The sequence below is a fragment of the Sapajus apella genome, unplaced genomic scaffold (genome assembly GCF_009761245.1).
Source record: "Sapajus apella isolate SASKATOON/1434 unplaced genomic scaffold, GSC_monkey_1.0 scaffold86, whole genome shotgun sequence".
In the NCBI taxonomy this organism is placed as follows: Eukaryota; Metazoa; Chordata; class Mammalia; order Primates; family Cebidae; genus Sapajus; species Sapajus apella.
This window is the reverse complement of record NW_022437026.1, coordinates 4,952,751-4,974,420: the sequence shown is the minus strand read 5'-3', so window position 1 is coordinate 4,974,420 and position 21,670 is coordinate 4,952,751. Positions and strand designations below refer to the sequence as shown.

Sequence of the window (21,670 nt, the reverse complement as noted above, 5' to 3'; positions counted from 1 at the left end):
CACCAGACATACATGTGAGAGCACACACACACACACACACTCACAGCCATACTTTAGAGAGGGACATTTGCCAGAACCAGATATCTTGGGTGAGGATGTTTAATCCCCTGAGCTAGACCTGGGTTTTCAATAGGACTCATTCTTTCTGATCCATCACTGCCCTTATGGCATCCTCAGTACCTCACTGTTACTCTACCCCTCCACTGTTGAAAATCTCCCTTTTCTGAACTCAGCTCTTCTTTGCTTTTCCCCTGAGAGTGCCACCATGCTCCTCCCCACCACCAGAGCAGGTAGCTTCCTTCACTTCCCTTAGTAGGGCTCTGAGGTCACAGGATGACTGTCAGCCAGAACCTAGGAGGGTTCTTTTGAGTCTCCCTCATGGTACATGGCTTCTTCTGTCTGTTCCTTTCCTCCCAGCCACTGTAGCTTATTGGACTCGATATTCTTAGTTGCTAAATTCCTGGTGTACAGAGAGTATAACTTCATCCTAAATTATTTTGCCCAGTCATACTGTAAGAAGGGCTTAATCAACACTTTTCAATGTTGGTGGGCTGTATGGACTTCCCTTTCTACACTTGGTCTTCTCTACGCTTAGTCTACTGGGCCTCTGCAGGTTTTATCCCTCCCTGTGTCTTCTGTCCCCAAATGCTTCAGCATTCCTGCACACATCTCTTCATTCCGTGTTCACCAAGCTGCCACTTGATCCTCCACCCCCCAGTGTCTACTTGACCCTTGGCTGATATCTGAAGGAGCTATAGGGCAGTGACTCTCCAAATGGGGTCCCTGGCTTCTGGAGAATCAGAAAACTTATTTAATTAGAATTTATTAAATGCATCTTATTGTGCTAGACAATTCCACGTGCACGTGTGTGTGTGTGTGTGTGTGTGACGGAGTCTTGCTCTGTTGCCAAGCTGGAGTGCAGTTGGGCCATCTCGGCTCACTGCAACCTCCACCTCCTGGGTTCAAGAGATTCCCCTGCCTCAGCCTCCCGAGTAGCTGGGACTACAGGCGCATGCCACCATGCCCAGCTAATTTTTGTATTTTTAGTAGAGACAGCGTTTCACCATGTTGGCCAGGATGGTCTTAACCTTATGACTCACCTGCCTCAGCCTCCCAAAGTGCTAGGATTACAGGCGTGAGCCACCGCAATTTTTAAAACTGCATTTTAGGTTTTGGGGTACATGTGGAGAACATGCAAGATTGTTGCATAGGTACACAAATGGCAGTGTGATTTGCTGCCTTCCTCCCCATCATAGCCACCGCATGTTTTAAATATTCACAACCTCTAACTAAAGTAGGTATTACCAACTGTGTTTTCAGATATAGAACACTTCAGGCTTACTGAGGTAATGTGACTTATCCAAGGCCAGAAAGTTTGTAAATGTCAGAACCAAGACTTGAACCCAGACCTTCTAACTCTGGATCTAATGAACTTTGAGGTAACCGTACCTGTGTCAGCAAGGGGTTTCTGACCTGGACTACCCTGAAATATGCCAGAAGAACTACCCAGCTATCATGGGGAAAGAAAAGGATGGGAGGATAAATATTAGTGCTCATGACTGTTGCTAACTCTGGCTCCTCCACATACTTACCCTTCTGTTCCCCTGAGAACTCGTGTCTCTTCCCCTCACTCCTCTTTCATCTACCTCTTTTTTGTCTCTCCTTTGTTATGTAACTCAACATGATTAGGGTCAGATAGTAGAAAATGGAATAATTAAATAGATACTACTTGGGTCCTGGGAGTGGGGTGAAGAAGTGTGTGTGTGTGTGTTTGTTTGTTTTGAGATGGAGTCTCGCTCTGTTACCCAGGTTGGGGTACAGCGGCATCATCTTGGCTCATTGCAACCTCCACCTCCTAGGCTCAAGTGATTCTCCTGCTTCAGCCTCCTGAGTAGCTGGGGCTACAGGCGTGCACCACCGTACCTGGCTAATATTTGTATTTTTAACTAGAGAAGGGGTTTTGCCATGTTGGTCAAGGTGGTCTTGAACTCCTGACCTCAGGTAATCTGCCCACCTTGGCCTCCCAAAGTACTGGGATTATAGGCATGAGCCACCGTGCCCGGCCAGCAGGAGTGTTTTGAGAATGGCGAAGAAAAGATAGGTTGAATAGCTATGCCCACATGCCACTACTTATCAGAGATCTCTGCTACAAATTGTTGTCCTCATTTTGTCTAACATTTTTCCAATGACATGAGTAAAGGAAGATAAAAGGGGAAAGTTCTGTAGTAATGAAAAAGTTCTATCCATAAAGAAGATACAGCATGTATTAAGCTTTATGCACCAAACAACACAACAGCAAGATACATAAAGTAGAAACTTTTAAAAAAAGATTTTAAAAACTTAATAATCAAAAAAAGACTCTAGAAGACCTTAACAAACTTGCCTCACATTTGACACATTAGTCAGGGAAAAGTACATGAAGGATATAAAGTATTTGATACCATCAATGAACATGCTTTAGAGATGAATATAGAATTGTGCGCCATACAATTAGAATATATATATATATTCCTCTTATAGAAGTTACGCAAAAATTCATCATGTTTGTGGCTACAGAGGAAAAATGACCAATAGATTCCAAAACCATTCCTTACTATAATATAATAAAACTAGAAACCAATATTTTGCACCTTTTAATAAACTGTCTTTTAAATAACTCTCAGATAAATTAAATTATAAAAACCAACATTATAGATTATTAGCCTACATCCCGATTGAAGATTTAAAATGTCAACAAAACTTGGAAGGTCATTGAATACACTAGAGGACCAGCTGAGAACCAATGGCATAGTGACAGGCTGGAAAGATGGATTAGAGCTAGCAAACGCAAAACCTAACAGAATTCCATCTGAGCTGTTGCTCTGTGTTAAAAATACCAATGGCAGAAGCATGCAGTGAAGGAGATAGGATTCAGTAGTACCATCTTTAAAACAAAAACGATCACACAGACTATGATTTAGTTGTTGAATGGGTTCAGCATACATCAACTGTAATGTGTCTGCCAAGAAAAGTTAATGAGGTTTTAGGCTGTATGGCTAAATGTGCCGCATCTAGAACGAGAGGCAATAGTCCACTCTAATCTACACAAGTCATACTCACACACTGGGCATTCACTTTGGCACCCCCATAGCTTGAGAAAGATCATTAGAGCTCATTTGAAGAACTGTGAAGGGAATTGTAAAGGGACTTATAAAAAAATCCACGTGAGAGACACAGTTGGAGGAAGCAGAGAGCCTTGACCTGAACCCAAGGCAACTCTGTGAAGTCTTGATGCTGTTCTGAGATACATGAAAGGCTTTTATGCAGAAGAGGAGTAAGGTCATGGAAAGACAGATTTCTGTGAGCCGGAATATCCCAAAGATGAAATAACTACTTAGAGAAACAGCAAGTTTCCTATCACTGGGGGTATTCTAACCTAGTGTAGTTAAGTACTTGATATGGTATTGTTGCAAGAATTTTAACACTGGAGAAACAGGTGGTTAGATCAGACAAACCTCCCAACTCTGAAATTCTTCAACTCCTCTGGTATCTAGTATTCCCTCAAAATGGCCCATGAGCCTCTGAGTTTGGTAGCCAAAATTGTAAATTAAGTTTTTGTGGGTTTTTGGCATTAACATTTTGAGTTCAGGCCCTGTGGGTGACATAAATGCCTGTGTGTTTGTGACCTGATTGAGACAGCATGAATCCAAATGAAACAGTTGTTCAGGACTATTTAAGATTAATTGTTAAATGATCAAATGAAGACACATGGTGTCATCGGAGTTCAGAGAAGGGGTCATGAGGGTTGGAATAGATGGCAAAATCTTCACAGAGAAGACTTCAAAGCCTGTTTATGTGCATTAGACAGTATAAGTGGTTTTAGAAATTGTGGCAACAAGGATGTATATGATAAGCAAAGATGATGCGTTGTCCCTTTTCCCCGATGGCAGAATGTGGCGAACCTTGCCGGCACGTGACTCCCCGTATGTGCACGTCTGTTTAGTGTCTCTTGTCGCCACTTGCCACCGCTGCCCGCACAGCCACCGCGGAGCTCCTGCACACACAGGCTCATGGCTCTGCAGCTCCTGCTCACACACAGCCTGGGTCTCTAACGGATTGGTCTGACAGGCATTTTTATTGACTGAGCTTTTTCTTCTTCATCTTCCCAGTTGCATCAGGCTTCTAAACACTGCAGGTCTTCTATCCTTGAAACCAAGACTCTCTTCCCCTTGGGTAGCACTGCCCTTTGGCCTCCACAGCCCATGATTATAATGACAACAGTAAATAATCCCTGACATTGACTGAGGGCTCTGTGGTTCTGACACTTTTTACATGCACTCTCGTTTGTTCTTTATGACAGTGTAGGGAGGCACATAGGCAGGTAGCACCCCAGTGTGAGGAGGTCAGAGCACTTACTCAAGGTCACGCTGAGGAAAGGAACTGGTTCTTCTTCGCATCCCTGCACTGGTTTAGCGACATGACTGGTGTGAACAGGACCTTAATCCTCCCCTTTCCTGGGATGAGTGTGTTCTATCCCAGGCTTGTCAGCCAGTCAAGCCTGGAGAGTCTCACTGCAGGCCAGCTTTCCAAAAGCGTGGTTCCATATGTGAGTCTGGTTGGGCCCAGGATCTCTGATGCCCACCTGGAATCCTAGGGCTTCTTTGCAGTGGGTCCAGCCTACGTGAGTGAGGGCTAGGAGGAGGCACTCTTCAAAGACTACATCTTTCTGCCAGTTATTATTTTAGCGGTTTGTAAAATAACTTAATTCACATACGAGCAAGCTGGTATGTGAGCATAAAAAACACAGAGTGTGTTAATTCAATCAAATTAAACGTCGACCACATTTAATTACATTACAGAATTAATGTCCTGCATGGTTATTAGAAATAAATCGTAAGCCATTTAGATGAATAACTTTATATGAATTGCTTTAGCAGAGCCAAATCAATGTTTAAGTTTCTCTCATCTTACTTTATTAGTTTTACAGTATTTATATAGCTGGAATCTCTGTCTGAAGTTTTCCTTGATATCATTTACCATCTAGCATCTGAGTTTCTTCAAACACAGGAAGATAATTCTAGGGACCATCTTGCTTTCTGAAACGCCTTTCAAACTGTGTCTATTTCTGTCACTGAAGTATCAGGGTCAATAGCATGAGCCTTTTCCTTACTTTCCCTCCAAGGTTTTATTTTAATTCTTATGAGTTAGCTCAGAGCAAAAATAACAATCCTGGACATCTGTCATTTAACAAGAAGAGATTTCTTACTCTTAGCCAAAAAGAGTAAAGGATGTGGGACATATCTATAAAGACAGGGTCCCAGCTTGTGGAAGTCTGGGAGGACTGTCGTCTCTTGCTGAGGACTGTCATCTCTTGCTGAGCCCACTGTGGGCCATTATTGTACAGTCACTCAAAATCAAGTTTCTGGTCTTGAGGGTACAGCCAAGCAAGGGAACTCCAAGGCTGTGCCCTGTGATGAATGATCCTGACCACGGAGTCTCGCACACTGATCCTTTGTCTGCGTCAGATTTGTGGTTTCTGTGAAGCTGGAAGGTTGCCAATCAAAATGGCTTCTGTTCATTGTTCACCTGTGCACACGGTGAAAATGCTCTCCCAACAGGTAGCAAGTGAGAAAGGGGTGGAAATTGGGCTGTGGCAAAGCCTTGGGCAGCAGAGAAGATCTGGTCCTGGATTGGAGGCCCAAGTGGACATGGGAGGTAGGGGTTAAAATGATGGAGGGCTCAGGGGAATAAATGTATTTCCATCCTTTATGTTTAGTTCAGAAGTCTTCCTAGTACCTCTTAAAACCAGGGCTGTTTCTTAAATTATTAAAGTCTCTTAAGGAAAGGGCACAGTAGGCTTGCCATCATTTAAGTTTAGAAGGGCAGGGGCCAAAATTGTGTGTGTGTGTGTGTGTGTGTGTGTGAGAGAGAGAGAGAGAGAGAGAGAGAGACTGTGCGTGTTGCATGTTCACAACAGGCGTTGAGAGCCACATTAGCCTGTTCAAGAGCCTGGAGTTTCCTTAACACGATGGGGAGAAGATAGGGAGCAGGGGCCACAGAGAGGTTCTTTCACTGCATGGTCAGCAAAAAAGGTATGAAAATGCAATTAGCTGGGAATATTAATAATTTGGAATGATAACTCCCAGTTTCAGTTCAATGCTAATGGCAGATTTTTCCTGTTTGAATTTGGAGGGGCATTAGAAGGCGGATATATCATGAGGAGAGAGGGGGAAGCAGAAGGGATGACCTGCAAACCTCATCCCCATGGCTGTGTTTGTCTTCATGGCTCTATAGAAGCAGACTGCCTAGGTACTACTCATTTTCTGGCCTACAGGGCTCTTCAGAGTGGGGAGAGGATGCTGAGAAGGAGAGTGGGGTTGGGGACATCTCATTGTCATCTCCATCCTCCAACCAGCCTCACCTGCTCACACTGTCTGCCTGTGCCCTGGAGCCTGGGATGGCACGGGCACTAGACAGTGTGCCCTTTGCGTTTGGTTGGGGGTGTGGGAGCTCTCGTTGTCATCATCACGGAATCTCTTGAGTCTCATGAGAAACATGGATCACACAAGCTCAAGCATACAGGGAGAGTCTTCTGACACTGCGATGTCAGAAGGTCCTGATAGGCAGACAGAGAAAAAGCATGCAAACAGGGACAAGAGAAACCAGGAAACTGAACAGGAAACAAACCCACACAATGCAACTTCATGTAGTCTATGAGCGTGGGGATCAGTGGGAACAGGCATGATATGTCTGGCAGAGGCCTGTGGGCTTGTGTTAAAGTAAAATAGAGGAAGATGGTCCAGGGAAGCTTCACTGAGGAGCATAGGGATCTTCTAGGAGTGATGGCTGGGGGACGGGAGGAGGAGAGGCCACATGAAACCTACCAGTTGCAGGGGTAGGTCCCACAAGGCCTCTCTGGTCTGCATCCCTTATTGGGTTAGCTGATCCTGTAGCCATGACCATCTGACCCATGCTATCACCCCCATACCCGGGGCTGCAGAGTGGGGGACTGGTGTCTGAGTGCCAAGAGTTGCCACTGTGGGATAGGGGAACCTCAGTGCAGACTCTCCTTTTGCCACCTCTGTAGGAAAATTGCAGCTTATGATGAAGAAATCCAGCATCTCTATGAGGAGATGGAACAACAAATCAAAGACGAGAAGGAGCAGTTTCTTCTGAAGGTAAGTGTGCACTTCCCAAGCTTGCATATCTGCTCTGTCTCCCCCAAGTTCAAGATCGTGGTGCCCCCATCCATGTACTATTCATTCTCTCTTCCACCTTCACACAGGACATGTAATATCCTTGTTTATTTTCATTGACTTGTCTGTCTCCTCCTGCTAGCATATGAGTTGCAAAAGAGCAGAGATTTTATCTTTTATTAACTAAGATATCTTTAGCACGAAGACAATGCCTAGAACGTACTAGGTGCTCAACAAATATTTGTTAAATGAATGGATGGATGGAAGAATGGATGGATGAAGCCTCGTGCTTTCCTTTAAATTTGGTCTGACATTACCTATTCCTAGATTAATATGGCAGGCCCATCCAAATGTACCAGCCCAGTTTATCCTATGCCCAGCAGCTCCCCTAAGGGGATGAGCCTTAGAGGCTGTGCTACCCATCCTTCACCCTTAGACACCTGGAAAATTTAATAGCCAAGAAAAAACAAATCCCACCTTCCACGGATACCATGGAGGGAGTGGACAACTCCTTCCCCTCTTCCTGGTCTGATTCTTAGCCCCTTACCCAGCCCTGCCATTTGTCTCAAGAGGTCAGGACTGGTGAAATCCTCTTCTTTGCCAAGGTAAGCAGGATCCTTCTTGGAACATGTTCATAAAACTAAATTGAAAAAAAAAAAAGCTTCAGAGAACTCTCTAGTACCCATTTTTGGATTATCTACTTGGTGGGTTCTCAGCAGAAGAGGCTTTGATCTTGGATGGCAGCTTCCCTTGCCTCTCAGCACTAAGCCTGGCTATTATCATAACCCTTTCTCTTGAACCAATTATAAGTTTTATGCTGCTTCAGATTATCGGCATCACTGCTCCATTTATGATCACAGATGTCATTCAAACTGAGAGGGAATCAGAATCCTTTTCATGAAAATCTGGTCATGTCCTCCAGCTAGCGCCCTCTGGAGGCTCGTCAGCATTTCCAGGCCTCTGTCTGGTCAAGCCTGAAAGCATTCTGCCTGCTCCTGCCCCTCAACCTAGTTGATGGCAGACAGAACTCACACACTTCTCACCAGCAGACCCCAAGATCGTTTCTGAGAACAGCAGCTCCCCACCCCACCTCCCTGCTGTAAGAGAGCCACCGCCTTTATCACAAATGACATCCTGCACAGAGAGGCTGAGCTCCATGGGGCATCTTGTCCCCTCTGCCTGGATCATGATTACAGGTCAGAGGTCGTAGCTAAAGGAAAACACATGATTTCAGAAGCAGAGGCTGGGCCAGGGCATCGTGATGGGTGGGGAGAGGTCAGAGAAAAAAAAATTCAAGGACAAGTTTGCATCACTGCAGGTGATCCAGCCTCCCGTCCCCTTCTGCTCCTTCCTTCTCCCTTCTTGATACCAAATGCCTTTAAAACTCAGTACTTAGATTTATGCCTTCTGCGTGAACATGAAAACTGCTCAGATGTTTTTGCAGCATCATTAAGCCGTTGGATACAAAGGCTTTTGCTGGTGATAGATCAAGGATAGTGGTGCTACAGTTTCTGACGTCATGGAAGAGGCTGGACCCTCGGACCAGAATCTGGATCCCGGCTTGACACTTATCAGATTGTTTGACCATGAAGGGAGTACCTAATCACTTGCACCTTCCAACCCCCTCAACGCCCTGTCCTGGCCCTTTGTGAGGACACTCTGCAGGCCCGTTGTGGGGACAGTCACATCAGCCTGGGGATTCTGGAACTGCTCACTGCTCCCAGCATTTTTCACAGAGAGGAGCAGCCAAGCTGAAGGAGGCAGATTCCCTGGGGCTGATTCTCTGGAAACGAATGTTGGGAGCAGGTGCTGTCTGGTCAGATAGTACCTCTGCCACTCATGTGGTTAACATGAGGCTAATCACAGGCTGTCCCTGTGGTTCTTCTGCCCATTTACCTGTCTAAAAATGGGCAGAAGAGCCTGGTAATATCAATAGAGGATGCAGAAGTGTCCAAAGGCCTCTGGCCCGAGAGGGCCATGTTCCACCACGGTGCTGCTGCAGGCTGTCATGCCAGGACACCCCTCTAGTGCAGCATCCCATGTGGGAAGGAGTCATTCCATATCACAGGAACCCCAGGTGGGGCTCTGGGAGTGAGTTATGTGGCAATTACAATGGTTTCTTCTCTTCTTGCACATTTTGTACCTCCATTCTGCCTTCAGGCAAGTGGAGTGCTGCAGATGGCATGGGTATTTTTGTTTCTATTCTGTGAACAAACAGTGATCCGGAAGAATGAAGCAAGTTAGTTGGGTGAAGCCGGGGCTAGAACCCAAGTTGTGTCCCCCTGGGCTCGGGGCCCTTATGCCACAGACCTGGCTCTGCTGAGAGCATCAGACACCTGACAGCACACACACTTTCCTCCTCATCCCACAGCCAGGCCCCTTCTCGCCTGCTTCAGCCCCTCTGTGTGGGGGAAGCCCAGCCTAGGGAAGGAGCAGGTATTAAAACATCCTGAGGAGCAGGGCCTGGGAGACTTCAATCCCAGTGGGAAAATAGTGAACCCTTAGACCCTCAAGAGGAAGAGGTAATGGCCCTGTGTTTCCAGAGTGAAGCCAATCAAAGGCACCCAATGCCAGTGCCCAACCCAACCTGGAACAGAGTATCCAAGTCGGAAGGCCTGTGAGGGGTCATGTGCCTCCTCCAGTCACCCCCAGTTTGCACACGAGGAGACTAAGGCCTGATATTTGAACTCAGGCCCCAGTTATCCCCGTTCAGTATTCCACCGCTGCCTGATACTGTCCCTGTTTTTGGCGGAGAGGAAGGTGGCGGTGCACAGTCATCAGACATGCCACGCTTGCTGTGTGTTTGGATCATGCCTCACAGTTTGCACGATCTGTCTCATTTGGTCCTCCCTGGTGGGGCAGGCAGGCTACCCGGGCCCTGTAGTGCTGTGGGAGAAGGCCACAATCTAATAGGATGGGCCTGATCTCGAGTAGGTGCAAGGTGGGAAAACAACAATCTATCATCCAGGTGTGCTACATTTGGGTCCCGTGTGTCCCTCTTTCCAACTTGGCAGGACACAGAGAGGTTTCAAGCCCGCAGTCAAGACCTGGAGCAGAAACTGTTATGTAAGGAGCAGGAGCTGGAGCAGCTCGCCCAGAAGCAGAAAAGGGTATGTTGCTGTCAGGGACCTCAGAGTACCTTGCTCCCCGCCCCAGCTCCTCGATCTTGCCCACTTTCCCTGCCATTCACTTAAGGTCTTGATTTTTTTCTTAACCTGAAAAGAACTATTTAGCTGTACAAAAGACAGCATTTAAAATCACAGGCGATACCAAGATAAAGCCTTTACCTCTCCAAAGCCAGGTGTTTAACTTGGAAACGTTGCCAAGCATTCCCCCACAAGGTATCGGCTGACATGTTCCTATGATTATACCCAGGAGCCATGAGAATGCCAAACTTGAATTTGTTTCCTGCTTCTTGTATAAGAAAAAAGGAGAAAGCTGAGGTACAAGAGACATTGTCTACCACGATATTTTGGGGGAGGCTGCAGATACGTTTTTTTCCCTCCAGAACGGCCATGGTTACCTCCTCTGGAACAGGCTCTTCAGGGTCAACCTGGCTCTTCCCTGGCTGCGCGGTGCCTGGACAGGTTCATTGGCATCCTTGGTGGCTGCTCTGATCCCTGCAGGGATGCAGACACCAGACGCTCCTCTCTGATGTACCTGAGCCTCCAGGAGGCAGGCTGGGTGGTGCGCTCTGCAGAGCGGTGTCCCTATGGCTGGGAATGACTGGCTAATGACCCCAGAAAGACTGACTGCCTAGGCAAGCCTCATACTTAGTGGCATCCACTTCTTAGCAAGAGCCCCTGAGGAAGACAGACCTGGATGCCACTGGCCTCCTGTTTTGTTGTGCCTGGTGCTGCAAGGAATCCAGCTCTGCACAGACCCAGACACATCGCTTCCCTTTCAATAGACAAGGCCATTTTTAGCAGCACATTAAAATCTACTTGAAGACAGCCCTGCTAGGACTAGAGACTGTTCCACTGTTGCTGCTACCCAAGCTATGAATTTAGGTCTCTTTCCTTCTGCAGCAAGATGCTTTCCACTCTGGGAACTGCCGGCTGCCTCCGCATTTCCCCATCCACAGTTGTACCTTGCTTCTCCCACTTCTTCTCTTCCCCTCTATTATGCATTAAGCTCCAGGCAATTAGATTTATCCCTCAAATGAATGATTGCCACTCGATTTAATTACTGCATGCTTGCCTGATTACACAGGAGCCTCTTGAGAATCACACCAAATTCCTTGTTGTTACTTCTTCCTCCCCTTACTGGCCACATTCATTAAACTAAATTTATTATGATATATGTACCTTGGTTTGATTCTTCCTCTGGTAAGAGGATTGGAAGCTCTGCAAAGCATAATCACAGCCAAGAAAAGCTGAAGCTATAAAAATGCAGGGCTTTTAGTTGCTTTAGGGACATAGAAAAGGTCTATGTTCTGTTCGACCTGTTTTAGTTATTTCCTAAGAATTTTCAGGGCTTTTGGCTACCCTTAAAAGCTTCTCTAGATTAATGGAAGTGGAGCTGAGAGGAGAAAAGGGAGTATATAGATTTACTATTGGCGTGTGAAATTGGGAAGGATGGTTTTATAAAGCAGGTCATTTAGCTGTTCCCCATCTCCATCAAGGACCAAGGAAAAGAAATTGGCTTAAAAGTCAACAAGATGGGGCTGGGCGTGGTGGCTCATGCCTGTAATCCCAGCACTTTGGGAGGCCGTGGTGGGTAGACCACGAGATCAGGAGTTCGAGACCAGCCTGACAAACATGGTGAAACCTTATCTCTACTAAAAATACAAAAATTAGCTGGGCATGGTGGCACATGCCTGTAGTCCCAGGTACTCGGGAGGCTGAGGCAGGAGAATTGCCTGAACCTGGGAGGCAGAGGTTGCAGTGAGCCAAGATCGTGCCACTGCTCTCCAGCCTGGACGACAGAGTAAACTCACTCCTAAAAAAAAAAAACAAAAAAAAAAGTCGGCAAGACGGATTTAGGTTAGATCTCAAGGCCATTCACACAGACGGATTGTGGAAGTTCCTTTGCTAGGGTCTTTTTGAATAGAGCCGCTCCTCCTGGACTATTCAATGGTCCTATGTGGAGTCAGGGGAGAGACAGGATGTGCTCTGAAAGCTCCTTCCTGCCTAGAGGAGTGTATATGTGTGAACTGAGGAGAGGACAATGCTGATTTACGCTTGAGGCCAGTGAGGGGTGGCAGTGACAGTTCCTGCCTGCCAAGTGGGGAAAGCAAGGGGAGGCCAGGGCAGGCCTCCTGAAGATGGTGGTCGCTCCTCATTCCCCTCTGCTCCCCATTCCTTTGCAGCTGGAAGGTCAGTGCACAGCCCTGCATCATGACAAGCATGAGACCAAGGCTGAGAATAACAAGCTGAAACTCACTAACCAGGAGCTGGCCCGGGAGCTGGAGCGGACCTCCCAGGAGCTCCAGGAAGCTCAGTGGCAGCTGGAAAGCCTCCAGCAAGAGGCCTGCAAACTCCACGAGGAGAAGGAGATGTGAGTCCAGCTTTTGTCCACTCCTCTGCTGTCCTCTAGCACCACCCCCTACTATGGGCATGTCCCCTCACCACTCATGTCTCCTTGCCTGTGCAATGTGGATTTGGGCTTCTTCTTCCCTGAGACCCTTCTAACATTCTTCTAGGATTCTGACACTATGAAGTAGACCAGTTCTGTGTCCAGCATTGCCTAGGATTGACAAGAAATGTACAGCCCTGTTCTCAGAAGATACATTCTGTGATTCGAAAGACATGCTATTCCACAAACAAATATAAGGCAGTCTGTGGGCGAATGCTGAGTGAGCAGACAGACCCTAGGTGACTGTGGTCATGTAGAGACAAGGGAACCAGGGAGGAAGGCTTCTGGGATCAGCATATGATCTGACGGAGCATGTGTCGCTGCCCTGGACTCTCCTCTGCATCTCTGCCCATTTTTTTCCACTATGTTCCTCAGATTCAGCTGTGTGGGCCCAGTGGGGAAAACTCCACATCTCTTAGGGCACGACCTGCAAGTAGCATCCAGCCATGAGGGCTTACTAGGCAGAGGCGCACCTGCGGCCAGATCAAGCCTGGGTCTGACCCCTAAGCTGAAGTCCCTGAAGAGTCAGTCATTTATCTCGTCTTGAGAGTCACAGGTCTTAGAACAAATGTACTACTCTGAGGCTCAGGGCAGAGGAATCTCATTTGTTTATTTGTACATTCATTTATCTATGTAATCAATGAATTATTCATTCGGCAAACATTTATTCTGTGCTAGGTACCGTGCTGGGCATTCAATATTTCTCACTTATGTTGATAATTTGACGTCTTCTCATTTGATCTTTAAATCATCCTGGTGTGGCAGGTTCTGTTATTACGAACTGTAATTTATCGAGGAGGAAACTGAGGTTCAGAGGTTTAAGTAACTGTCCTAAGATGCTGAGTTAGACCCATCTCGCCAATTTTCCGTAGAGAACAACAAGCCTGCAGAAAATATCTTAACAAGAGTAGGACAGGCTATCATTTACACACATTTGTTCGTGCACTCTTCATTCATTCATTTATTCTGAAAAACGTAATTGTGTGTCTGATCCTGAAAGGTACCGGGTAGCACTGAAAGTCTAATTTCAGGGAAGGGGGCAGTGATACTTACCAGAACATGTTTTATAGATGTTAGCTCCCCTTGCTCAAAACACTGCTGGCAGGATTTTGGTCCATAGGCCTAAACAAAACTGTTCTGCTGGTTTGATGTGTGGAATCCTGTACCATTTGGCACTAATTGCCTGGTAAAAGGGGTAAAAGGAAGGAGATGTGTTTGGGCTGAGAATTTCATCCTAGTAAGGTGTCTCCAGTTAAAAAACCAAAACAAAAAAAAAACCTCCCAGGTAGCTGACTTAAAACAAGCCCCTCCATTCCAATTCTTGGATGACCAGTTGTGGAAGGACAATATATTTCACTGTGAACAAGCAAAATCAGTTCCTCTTCATTGAGAACAGGTCAACACGGTACAGGCATTTAGCTTTACAAACAGAATTAAGGATTCAGGCTCTTGAAATTCAATCAAGCTCTAAAAGCAACAGACATCTGAAGGCACAAGCATTAGAACCGCAAATGGAAATAAACACCCAGTGCTGGAGTATCACAACACAGCATGAGGATTCAAAGCTTTCTGAAGTCTTATCTTAATTAACCAAGCCAGAGACACAATCTCTGGAAGCTGGGAATTGAAAAAAAGGGAGGGAGGAAAGGAGGGGTGGGAAGAAGAGAGAAATATGACTCCAGAACCTTCTCAACTTGTTTTCAAGAAGCTTGCAGTTTCTTGTGCAGCCAGGGAGCATGCAGGGGCCCAGAGAGCATGTCCCATTCAGGGAGGGCAGGAGAGCAGTGCCACACGAGGCTTCGCTTGTTCTCCACAGAGTGGGGTTGCAGACCGGCAGATGGAGAGGACTTTGATGCTCTGGTTCACCTCCTTCATTTTATGCATGAGGAAACTGAGGCTCAGAGAGGTGTGACCGGCCCAAAGTCATGCAGCTGGTGAGTGCCGGGCAGCAGGGACAGAGCCCAGTTCTCCTGACAGTCCTGTGCTTTCTGACAGGATCTTGTTGCTCCGTGCTGCCACAGAGCAGCTCGGGGGGGGAAAGGGTGGAGCTGGGAGGGAAACAAGCTTAGTCACTGATCAGCAAGAATTCTGAACAGGCAAAATTAATTTTCCTGTTCTCTGAAGATGCTCAAGGTAACAGAAGTAGATTTTAAAATAAGATAAAGAAAGAACTATCAAACAGAGAGATGATGTAAAGATAAAGGTCAGCTGAGAAGCAGCAACGCTCTGTTTATTTTTTAATTAGCTTTTATTTGTTAAGTGGTTATGACAAGGCACGAAATTCAAAAGGCACAAAAGTTTATATGCTCAAAAGGAAGTCTGCCTCCCTGACGTGACCCCAGTATGCAGTCATCAGAGCCACTGATCATGGTTTCTTGTAGATCCTTTCAGAGTATGCTGTGTATATGCAGGCACAGACACGTATGTGTGCACACACGCACGCGCGCACACACACACACACACACACACACACACTTTTCCTTTACAAAACAGTAGCACATTAAGCATACTATTCTGCATATGCATTGCATTTTTCACTTGACAGTATGTCTTGTGAAGTGCTCCAGAGCTCATCCCTCCCCTAAAACAAGTTCAGCAGCTGTTCCCTAAGGGTAGCCAGAGACATCTCACCAATTACCACTCCAGACCACAGGTTCTTTCCCTTTCCGTTTACATATTACCTATGTAGAGACTTTTAGAATCTCTAGGTTAGAAGGACTTTAGAGGTCATTTAGCCAAATATCTAAGTGCCCTTTTTTTTCAGAAATGCCTTTTTGTTGACACAAAAATATATTTCTGAATATATGTGTGTATATATGTATGTACAAATATCAAGCAGATATATGTTTACTAGACAAATAGATACAGCACATGTATTCACACGTATTTGTAATACATATGTGTGCATCTAGGTGTGTGTTCATATAGCTCCACTGGTCACTGGTGCTGTGTATGCAGAGCCAGAGAAGACTTAGAATTTGGGAACTGGCTATTTGGTAAAACACTGTGAGAACCCAGACCTGAAGTCCCTAGTGAATGATTTTCCTGAGCAGAGGAAAAGCTGTGTGCTCCTGGCCACCCCTGGAGGGAGTCAAGACCCAGGGTGGTGTGCGGGAGCCCTAAAGCACAGCACCAGGATCTTCAGCTCCAGGGCCTAGAGTCAGGCCCTGGCAGCTCTGCTCACAGAGCACTCATCAGAGCACAGTCCCAGACAGGGGCTTGCAGACCCAGTTTGGATAATGGGAAACACATTATTTTCCTTCAAGTTGAAATTAAATATAATTGGTAATAAAATGTCGGGAATTTGCATCTCTGCGGGAGCCAGAAAAGGTTTCTTGCTTAATTATCATTGTCTGAATTGAACTCAGAATTTCATTCAGCCTGTTATTGCTGTAAATTGACTTTACAATTATTCTATAAAGAAGGGGGGAAAGAAACAGTGTGCTTAAGGAATCAGGTTTTTAGGAGCTTGGCAGGAGAGTCCTGTGGACCAGCGTGTTGGTGCTGTTTCTGCCAGCTCAGTAATGATATTGATGGGGTGGCAGAGGGGTCGTGTCCAGCACAGTGTGTATACAGCCTGGCATCCCTGACAGCCCATGGAAAGTGATACCTGTATCAGCTTGCAAGATGTTCGCCACACAAAAATATGTGCTGCAGTTTGGAAATGTGGACCCTTGTAGTAAGATCAGAGGGGGTTTAAAAAATGTCTAAAGCATGGTATAGAATACAAAGGGAAAAATGAAGACAGAATTGTGAAGTTAAGCCAGCTTCCCAGTGTCACCTACTTTCTGATTTTTTTCCTTTCCTTTCTTCACTGAGTGATGCTGAAGACTTCCCCAATTACCCCTTCCTTCCTTCCTCCCTCCCTTCCTTCCTTCCTCCCTCCCTTCCTTCTTCCTTCTTTCCTTCCTTCCTTCTTTCCTTCCTTCCTTCCTTCCCTCCCTCCCTCCCCCCCCCCCCCCTTCCCCCCTTCCCTCCCTCCCTCCCTCCCTTCCCTTCCCTTCCCTTTCCTCCCTCCCTTCCTCCCTCCCTTCCTTCCTTTCTTCCTTCCTTCTCCCTTCCTTCTTTCCTTCTTTGTTTCCTTCACCTCTTCCTCCTTCCTTTCCTTTCTTCCTTCTTTGCTCCTGCACCTCTTTTACTCTGTCTCTCCTTTCTTCCTACAACTATTTGCTGATTACACCTCCATGCCAGGCACTGTGTCAAGGACATCAGTGTAAACAAACCAGGCACGGCCCTTACCTCCCCACCTGAGTTGCCGTCTAATTGCCCTGGGTCACAGCCTTCTTGCTTCTCTCTCCCCTTCCTCACAACTCCTGCTATAATGAACATGTTTGCACAGTGAGGTACATGATTATAATAGCTAGATCATAAGTCAGAGAAATGAATGCCCAATAGCGAAAAGTCCAGATATCTGGGGACTTCGGGAGGAAGGTGGGAAAGGGGAGGTGATTCTTCCAGAGCTCCTAAAAACATACTCAACCAGTGTCTGGGTGGGGCAAGAATGGGAGGGAAGGTAATACAAATTCTGCTCTCACCCTTCAAGATCTGGCTGTAGAAGAATATTGATTCTAACTCCCTGAAGTCTAGATAGGACAGGGCAGTTTGGTGTCTGGACAAACTGTATAGTGACCATCCAGCTTATTCACAGGTGGCATGCGAAGTGGCTGTGGAGTGAGCTGGGTCTGGGGGTAGGAGGGGACCCTGGTTTAGTCACAGATTGTCTGTGTAAACCGGAAAGACTTAGCAGTCTTCTCTGATGGTCACAGTCTATAAAATGGGGATAAGTTCACCTCCCAAGTTGGGGATGTGTGATGAGAAACTGAGATCATGGTCCAAAGCACTTGTGTGCTATAGGAGCTCTCCAGGAGAAGGCCACGTTCCTCCACTGCCCTCTGTCCCCAGCGTGGCATAGCCTGCCGGTCTCCAGCATGAGGGGTCCAGGCATCCGGCTTCCACCGGCACCTCACCGCGGTGTGTTTGCCTCTCCCAGGGAAGTGTACCGCGTGACGGAGAGTCTACAGCGCGAGAAGGCCGGGCTCCTCAAGCAGCTGGATTTCCTAAGGTGCGTCGGGGGGCACTGGTGTGTGCTGAGAGCACTTCTCAGAAGCCTGGGGTGGGAGGGACCAGTCTGAGGGTGTCATTCTTGCCTATGTGCTGGAAACACATGCTGCTGAGAGAGCACCCTCATTCCCTTGGTCCCCATCGCAGTGTTCGGACCACTGAGTAGCCACGCTGTTATGTTTGGTCCATTTACACGCATGCCCACATCCCTCTCCAGTTTATTCTTCCTGATGGGGAGGATCTACCCCACTCTTCTGAGCCCCTCACAGGACCGCATGTGGTACATCCTCACATGGGAGCGGAGCTGGGTTTACTGAGCCTCTAATCTATGCCAGGAATATTATCTCTTTCATCTCAGCAAAGCTGTTAGGTAAGTAGGGCCCTTAATTCACAGGATTAACTGATGGGGAAGTCGTTATCAGAGGAATGAAGTAATTTACCACAAGTGACACAGCTGCTCACTGACAGAGCCAGAATGGAAATCCATAACTTGGCTATGTTCTGTTCATGTTTGTGGAAGAAGTATATGAATTGCAAACAGAGCACCAAGAAAAAGCTTTCTTAGCCTTCAAAGACCCTCAGCGATACATTCAAGGTTTACTGGTCTGGAATGTGCACCACCCTCCCCTCCTCAAAGAAACAAATCTGTGTGGGGAAGGATGGACTGTTTGATGTTGCCCATGGTCACTGCCTGCTGAGCACTTCTTGGTGAGGAAACAGAAGGACTTTGGGTTCTGATTTCTGAAGCACAAGTGGTTTTGAATCACTTCCCAGTTATGTTGTGAAAGTTTTTGTTTTTGTGGGAGCAAGGGTAGCTCATGGTGTCTGGCATCTCTGATGCTACCCGATGGAAAAGTGCTTCAACCTGAATGGATTTCTGATTGCGCTCAATACGTGATTCCATCAGGCCTCTGGAGCCAGGGGACATGCAAAGGTGTTTCTAGGTGGCCAAGTTACAATCCATTTGTGAGAAGGTCTTGATTCTTAGGGAGGCTTTAATGAAAGGAAGAGAACAAAATGTATAAGGACAAGTTTGGGAGTCTTTTTTTCTATTGCATTCAGAAAATATAAAAGGGTATATTCAAAGAGAATGAGCAGGGGAGAATGACAAGGCAGCTCTCTACAAATACTTGGGGGTCTTTTTAATGGAGACTCTCATTTGTGCAGAATCACAGAAGGCCTGAGGCCTTTCTGTGCCATTGATCCAGGGTCACCAAGCTTAAGCCCCACTGGCTAATGAAAGCTGAGGGGTGGAGCGAAGGCCCAGGAAACCACCAGGATTCAAGGGAGAGAGAAGGCTGAGATGGGGCTGGGGGACAGCAGGAGTGCGGAAGGGAGGGCAGCGGTGGGATGGTGGTGGAATCAGGACAACAGCTGGGGTGTGACGGGGTGAGAAGGGCTGCCATCTGAAGGACAACGGGTGCAAAAGCGAGCGATTTCAGGGCACTTGATTAGGAACATGCACTTTGAAGCTGGATCCGATTCAAGACCCAGCACCCCCTCTCATTAGCGTGTGTGACCTTGGGCAGTTGACTTAAGCAGTCCGAGTCTTACTTTTCTCATGCCTACCTTACAGGCTGCTTTTGACAATTAGCTGATGTCTGTGAATAGGAATCACAGTAGAGCAGCGAGGAGAACCAAAGCAGATACGTTTCTTTAAACACCGAGGCTTCTGTATGGAGAGGGCCACACAAAGCAGCAAACAACGCAGCATGCTTTCCAAAAAAAGGTGGGACTTTCCAGGTCTCCCAAGGTCCTCGCTCAGGTGCAGGGGTGCTAACTCACAGCTCCGCGAGGAGTGAGGGTCCCTCTGGCATGAGCAGCTCACTCTGCCATTCTCAGGGCTTATAAAATAACCTCCATGCCCCTCCTGACTTGCTCTGGAGGCCCCAGCCGCATGCCTGCCTGCTCACCTCATGGTGGTAACTGAAAACAACTCGGGCACATTCCTATTGTTTTCTGCAAGACTGGGGGAATTGGAAGTCAGTTGCCCAAGCTGTGGCACCTCAGGCCCCACCTAAACTCTCTTTCTGTAGTCTACAACACACTTAGCAGAGTGCCCGGCCCACAGTAAGTGCCCAATAAATGGCTGCATTGTGATGATTAGGACCTAACCATGGCTGTGCCCTCCCTTCCCCTTCAAAAGTGTGGGTTTGTTCAGAGGCCGCTGGCCGGAAGAGTCATGGAATCACAAACCTGCCTAGGACTTGGACAGCATCTGGCCCTCCGACTCCGCATCTTGTGTTAAAGGATGAAATTCCCAGCTGTGAACCTCAAGTGCATTCCACAGTGGCACTGCAGACCCAGTCAACTCACTTTCCCAACTGCTCCTACTTTAAGTCCTGGAAAAAGGACTCCTCTTTTTCCATCCTCACACCTGCTTCTGTTTCCCAGCTGGAGCCATTAGATAAGAGCTTCCTCCTGTGCCCACGTCTCTGCCTTCTCTTTATGGTGGATGCACTCCGCACGCTCATCACAGAGGCCACCCCCACCCGCGTGCCCAACTCACCCTCTAGAATGAGACTCTGCCCCTTCCTGCCCCCTCAAGGACTATTCCAGCATGTGTTCTTTCTCTCCTCCATTGTCATTTTATCTCTTGTGAAGATACCTACAAATAGATTCGAATATGTCTTGTCTGACATGTCTTGTCTTCGCATCCCCACCCAGCTGCTTGCCATTTCTTCAGTCCCTTTACAACAAAACTTTCGGGTGAGTTGTTCGCATATACTCTCTCCACTCCTTATCTCCTTGTCTTCACATTCTCAACCCAACAATCAGGTCTTCCCTACGCCCCCTCCACAGAAACAGTTCTTGCCCAGGTTGCCAGTGACCTCCATGTTGTTAAAAATTATTCATCAAGTGTCAGGGCCCCACCCTTGCCCCCAGCAGCCTATTCTTAGCACTGCATCCAGAGGGATCCTTTGAAAACTGGAGTCAGGTCAGGATGCTCCTTTGCCATCTGCTTCACCCCCACCCACCCCCCGCCCCTTGGCTTCATATCTCATTTGGAGTAAAAAATCGAAGTTCTTGGAGGGGCGTGGTGACTCATGCCTGTAATCCAAGCACTTTGGAGACCAAGGTGGGTGGATCACCTGAGGTCGGGAGTTCAAGACCAGCCTGACCAACATGGTGAAACCCTGTCTAAAAAAAAAAAAAAAAAAAAAAAATCGAAGTTCATGCAGTGGGCCACAAGGCTGTGAAGAGACAGGTCCCAACCACCATCCACTTTTTCTCTGGCTTCATCTCCTAGCTACTCTCCCTTTGGGCACTCTACTTCCTCCATTCTGTTTCATGCTCACACTAGGCACATCCCAGCACAAGGCTTTCCCCAGCCTCTCCTCTGCCTGGAATGCTTCTCCGTTTCCTTCAAGGCTCTCCGCAAATGCTGTCTTATCAGCGAGGCACTGACCTCTGTAGTTGAAATATAACTCCACCCTCTGGCTTCTTTTATTCCATTTTCCTCCTTTATTTACTCAATAACAATTATCCCTTCACTAAAAGACAAGTTCTGTGAGGCAGGAACTTTTTGTGTTGGTCATTGGTGTGACCTTGATGGCTGAAAGAGTGCCTGGCATGCAGTGGGTGCTCAGGAGACATTTGAGTGAATCCGTGCATGCATGAATAAATGGTGCACAGAGAGAAAGAAAAAGGGAGCCCAGGCCGGGCGCGGTGGCTCAAGCCTGTAATCCCAGCACTTTGGGAGGCCGAGGCGGGTGGATCACGAGGTCAAGAGATCGAGACCATCCTGGTCAACATGGTGAAACCCCGTCTCTACTAAAAATACAAAAAATTAGCTGGGCATGGTGGCGTGTGCCTGTAATCCCAGCTACTCAGGAGGCTGAGGCAGGAGAATTGCC

At 47.1% G+C, this 21,670-nt stretch overlaps 1 protein-coding gene across 5 annotated transcripts in view; it reads left to right on the top strand.

Moving 5' to 3' along the window:
* CRACR2A (calcium release activated channel regulator 2A) overlaps window positions 1-21,670 on the top strand; it is a 138,605-nt gene that overhangs the window by 85,933 nt on the left and 31,002 nt on the right. For all 5 annotated transcript variants that reach the window (XM_032254495.1, XM_032254494.1, XM_032254496.1 and 2 more), the window contains 4 exons: window positions 7,067-7,157; window positions 10,190-10,285; window positions 12,487-12,674; window positions 17,743-17,814. In XM_032254495.1, the coding sequence (XP_032110386.1) occupies window positions 7,067-7,157; window positions 10,190-10,285; window positions 12,487-12,674; window positions 17,743-17,814 (447 nt within the window). The remainder of the gene's footprint in view (window positions 1-7,066; window positions 7,158-10,189; window positions 10,286-12,486; window positions 12,675-17,742; window positions 17,815-21,670) is intronic.